Source organism: Montipora foliosa, chromosome 9, assembly GCF_036669935.1.
Source record: "Montipora foliosa isolate CH-2021 chromosome 9, ASM3666993v2, whole genome shotgun sequence".
Classification (NCBI taxonomy): domain Eukaryota; kingdom Metazoa; phylum Cnidaria; class Anthozoa; order Scleractinia; family Acroporidae; genus Montipora; species Montipora foliosa.
In genome coordinates this window covers 26,086,841-26,091,840 of record NC_090877.1, presented here as the reverse complement: position 1 = coordinate 26,091,840, position 5,000 = coordinate 26,086,841, and the positions used below count along the sequence as shown (strand labels likewise).

The following is a 5,000-nucleotide window of genomic DNA, read 5'->3' as shown; positions in this document are numbered from 1 at the left end:
TTCCACCATACATATTTATTATGGTGTAATGCTGAGGGGTTTTAATTTTCTGCGTTTACCAGGTGCAGGGAATTAGAGACTCGTTCACAGTTCAAGTCTACGAAACTCATGCTAGAATAGCCTTGGAGAAGGTTAGTCATTTCGACACATGTTTTATAGAAAGTACGAAATGAATGACGGAATTTTTTTCCTCCTCCGGGTTTCTCAGAGGCTGTGGTTTTTCTCTAAGGAGCACACCATATTGTAAACTCAATGAAATGTAGTCCACCTAGGTCAGTTCACCTTATTAGCAATTACTGTTGTAAAGACAGGGCTTGAGACTAACTTTTCAGCCCACTAGCGTAGTGGCTAGTATCAGGTTTGATTTCAGTAGCCAAATCTAAATTTGCACTAGCCAGTCTCATCATGCAGAGTTTCATTCATTTGCAAAAACTATCCAATCTCGACCCCAGAGCTCTTCTCTTGACTGAGGGAGAGAACAGCTCTGGGGAACCCTAAAACAAATGGAAAAAAAGTCTTCTCATTGGTTTTGGTGAAGAACAATCAAAAGCATGTCTAATTTTTGGCTACAAGTTTTGGCTCCAATATTTGGCTACAAGAACCTTATGACGCATGTTCTCACTAGATAGAGTTTCCCAGAGCCTTGGGTCGATCCGAGGCTCTGGTGACGAGAATGAAAACTGTCACGAAAAAAAATCCACATTTGCAAACACAACCCGCGCTACTAGTAAATATTTCCATACCGTTGTTTCCTCACTTTTGCGTCGCTACTCATCGCCAACAACACGAAGCGATAGAGAATTTTCTATCCCTTGCGTCTTGTTTGCAATTATTGACGATTGGTCGAAGATGAACATAATAGGTGTTTTCATTTACGCAAACTGTTTGCGATCAGGTTATCGGAAGGTGCTTGCGATTGTTTGCGACGGAGTTACGGGCATATGGAAAGTTGGCTTTAACAGCAGCCGATAAGTTCCGCGTGATTTTACACGTGATTAATCGTTCATAACGGGGGGCAGGGAAACTGTGATCCGTGTTTGCCTCTTCAGTTTTTTTTTTCCAACTTATCATTTTCTAAGGCAGTTAATTCCATAGAATTCGCTCACAGTTTCTGTTCTCTCCTTCTGCCCCATTCATACAAAATAATTTTCATTTTTTTTTTGATCCAGAACTCCACTGCTTCACAATAGTTACTAGCCCTATAGACCTTATTAATAAATGGCGGTCACATTTATAATTCTTTTGTCCAAGTGCAAATTAGCCTACCAAGCCTCGATACCATACAGTGAATTGAAAATAATTCTTGCTCTGAAATTTGCACTTAGACAAAAGAATTATAAATGTGACCGCCATTTATGAATAAGGTCTATTGGCTACTGAAAGCTCAAAATCTACTATCCTAAACTGAAATTTCACTAGCCTGTGGGGTAGATGGCTACCGTTAGTCTCGAGCCCTGTAAAGAGAGTTTTTGGATTTCTTATACATCTCGAGGTTTCTCCTAGGCGTTTCATAATGATCACGAGAAATTCCAAAACGCAGATTAATAAGCAATGAAAAATTTATTGTAATGGGGGACAAATTTTTTGATTGGTTGATTCCACGTTTTCGTCCCTCACTTGCGTTCCTGTCAATGCGTTTGTCTTTGCAGGGAGATCGTGAAGAATTCAACCAATGCCAGACACAGCTAAAAGCCCTATACGCCGAAAACTTGCCGGGAAGCATATTCGAATTTACTGCTTACAGATTGCTCTACTACATACTCACCAAAAATACTTTGGGTATCCTTGATAATTGTTTCAGCTACCTTACTTGATCATATGCTTGCTGACAAATTAGGAGTGTAGAAAGAGCTGTGTTATCCGTGATGCATTCTTGTCTCTCTATTGTAATGAGTGATACCCTCGTGAGTGACAGGCTATTTCTTGCTGATTTATTATAACTTCTTACACGGTTCCCCCTCACTAGGTACTTACAGTATCTGCATCTTAAGAAGTGTAATTATTGAACTGAAAACGAGCAATTATTATTGAAATATCTTACTTGCTATTTGGAATCTTGTCGAAACAGGCATGAAAAGGTAGAATGTTAACTGTAAGGGGAATCATTAAGAAAGCGTAAGGGCCGATTTACACGATACGATTTTTGTCGCATGCGACAACGGCTTACGACAGGCCTACGATATGACTTACGATTGTCGTAGCGTTTTAAAACATGGTTTAAAATGCTACGACATTTTTCAGACGTACACAACAATCGTAAATCATGTCGTGGGCCTGTCGTAAGCCGTTGTCGCATGCGACAAAAATCGTACCGTGTAAATCGGCCCTAAGAGGTTTGAGGCTAAGACTTAGGGCCGATTTACACGATACGATTTTGTCGCATGCGACAAGCACGACAGGCCTACGACATGAGTAACGATTGTCGCAGCGTTTTAAAACATGTTTTAAAATGCTACAACACTTTTTCAGACGTACACAACAATCGTAAATCATGTCGTGGGCCTGTCGTAAGCTGTTGTCGCATGCGACAAAAATCCTGCCGTGTAAATCGGCCCTTAGAAAGACATCGATGGCTTGTCAAATAGGTCTCTTTCTTTGAAAGTTTTTGTGTGATTTTCTCCTTGACGTAAATTTATCAGATCTGACCACAGCTTTGGCACGTCTAACGAAAGAAGAAAAATCCGACCCGGCTATAAAACATGCTTTGTTAATACGCTCAGCTTGGGCTTTGTCTAATTATCACACTTTTTTCCAGCTGTATTTGAGTGCTCCCATCATGTCAGGCTATCTATTAGATCTCTTTGTACAGCGCGAGAGAGTTCAAGCCCTCAAGGCCATGGTTAAATCGTGGGTTGTTTTTGTTCTCTATTTACTAGGCCCTTTGACGATCAGCCCCTTTTGTACTGTTTATGGTATTATGGTATCGGTGTGGTCTCTAAGTCAGCAAAGAGGAAAATCGGAAGTCAAAATTTTGATAACTTGGTTAAGTGCGATTGTCTTCGGTTAGTTTATTCTTGAGGTTTGCTGCATACTTTGATGGATACTTAGACAACTTGAGTGCAGTTCAACGCCTGTTGAACAAATATTCTACAGTTTAAAAAAAAAAAAAAACACTGGTTTTTCACTTGCTTGGGGAAAAAATTCCTTTAAGGAATAAAATGATGATCAATTGAACTTTCCAGGGACCATTTTAAACTATTTGACGTCTTTTTGTTTCACCCAAACGAATTTTAATTTCCGAAAATGACGTACTACGCAACGACAATACCCGATAGGAGTCTTTCTTCATTGTTTCATTTTAAAATATTACAGTGGCTATCAGTCACAGGCGCCCCTCAACGACATTTTTTCATATTTTGAAACTAAAATTTAGGTGGACGTCAATCAAATCTTTCCATGACAATGGACCCGTGCTCTTGGAAGCAGTTGAATTCGTCATGGAAACATTTGATTGACGTCCACTTAAATTTACTTTTCAAAATGTGATAAAATGTCGTTGAGGGGCGTGTGACTGGTAACCGATGTAAAGCACATTCTATACACTTGTCGAGTCTAGAAACCCGGCGCGCACGTGCAACAGTTAAAATGTGATTCGTCGTGAGAAACAGCTGTGCGACGCGATCGCACGAGTCCCGTTGAAGTCTACATTTTTTCTTCATGCATTTTTGAAACTGCTTAAGTTGGTGATTAGATCGTTTCAGTTATTAGTCAAACTTGAAAGAGTTAACATAAGTGACTTCGTTTAATTCTTCCTCTCCAAGTAAGTGTCTCCTGAATGTTGCTTACTCGGTCGAACCATTCCTCGGCATTGGTTTTCGGCTGAGGAACAATCTGAGAGGGAAGATTGTTTTTGAAAGGACAAGAACTGAGGGTTAAAAAAATGGAGCGTAAAGGATTTCTTAGCTCTGGTTGAACATCACCAGTCGATCTGCACGTGCAGAGGACTGATTGTCAGTATTCACTATGGCGATCGCACTCAACCGAGTTGTGAACTCGCCTAAAATTGAAATTTAGTTTTGGAGGAGATGTGAGAATAAAAAATTCGAATATTGGGTTGATCGTCAAAGTCGTGCCCTTAGGTGAATATTCTTAGTGTTGTGCTTTCTCTGTGTTGTCTCAGGCACGATATGCGTCTTTCGTTCAGGAAGACTTTGTGATTATGTTCATGTAGCGTGTTTGTGATTTTTCATGCTAACTCTGCCTTCTTATTTGTGTGCCTTTGTTGCTATCCGCCTGTTAATTGTTTATCGCTGGAAAACCGTTTAGTGTTAGTATTAAGTTTTGCATTGAGTCACTGATAAATTATTATTGTTAAGTCTTGCTCACTGTTAATGGACTCGAGCCCTTAGTGCTTCCTGTGCAGTTTTTGGGTTAAGTTGTTCGAAGCGTCCACGTTAGTTTGGAACTGGATTAATTGTAATCACAACCCAGAATAACCTGGAATTAACGCAAGCCAGCAACTCAGAATTTAGGTCTTGCTCGTATTCTCGTGGTCATTGTACCTGTGGGATGATATCCGTAAACGCGACTCGGTATCCAAGGCTAGTTTGACGAGCGAAACATATACAGGAAGGGTTTGTTGAGGTTGAATTGAAAGTAGTTCAACTGGGATATATGCTCAGTTTGTGAATCTAAAGTCATGTCGTTATTGCTTTACTAACTTGTGTTGTTTTTGCTTTCTCCCTCCTCCTGCTGTTCATGTCACGTGGCTTGTGTGCTGTGTAGGTACCGTCCCTCAATAGCTGTCTCCTTCGTTGAATCCGAGTTAGGTTTCAGTGACGACGGGCAGTGCCTCAAGTTCTTACAAGATCTCGGCGTTGTCCTAACTGCAGATGGTACCAAAGTCGACTGCAAGCAGTCCCAGGGAATTCTCACCGTCAGCTGACCTGTCCCATCCCGTCCCGTTTCAATTAATCGAAATTCAACTTTATTAGGAAATATCAAGTGAATGTGAAGTGGACTGGCCCAGTTGTGCCCACTTCATATTTACTTAAAGGTTT

The 5,000-nt window shown here is 40.5% G+C and overlaps 1 protein-coding gene across 3 annotated transcripts in view; it reads left to right on the top strand.

Moving 5' to 3' along the window:
- The window catches only part of LOC137969504 (leukocyte receptor cluster member 8-like), a 74,074-nt gene that overhangs the window by 28,964 nt on the left and 40,110 nt on the right, over positions 1-5,000 (top strand). Inside the window, exons 12-15 of one of the 3 annotated variants that reach the window (XM_068815787.1) lie at positions 63-131; positions 1,650-1,779; positions 2,640-2,847; positions 4,726-5,000. The exon at positions 4,726-5,000 is cut by the window's right edge and continues 416 nt beyond it. The exons of the other annotated variants lie outside the window; for them this stretch is intronic. Of the exons in view, the coding sequence (XP_068671888.1) occupies positions 63-131; positions 1,650-1,779; positions 2,640-2,847; positions 4,726-4,885 (567 nt within the window). The 3' untranslated portion in view covers positions 4,886-5,000. The remainder of the gene's footprint in view (positions 1-62; positions 132-1,649; positions 1,780-2,639; positions 2,848-4,725) is intronic. 3 annotated transcript variants of the gene reach the window in all.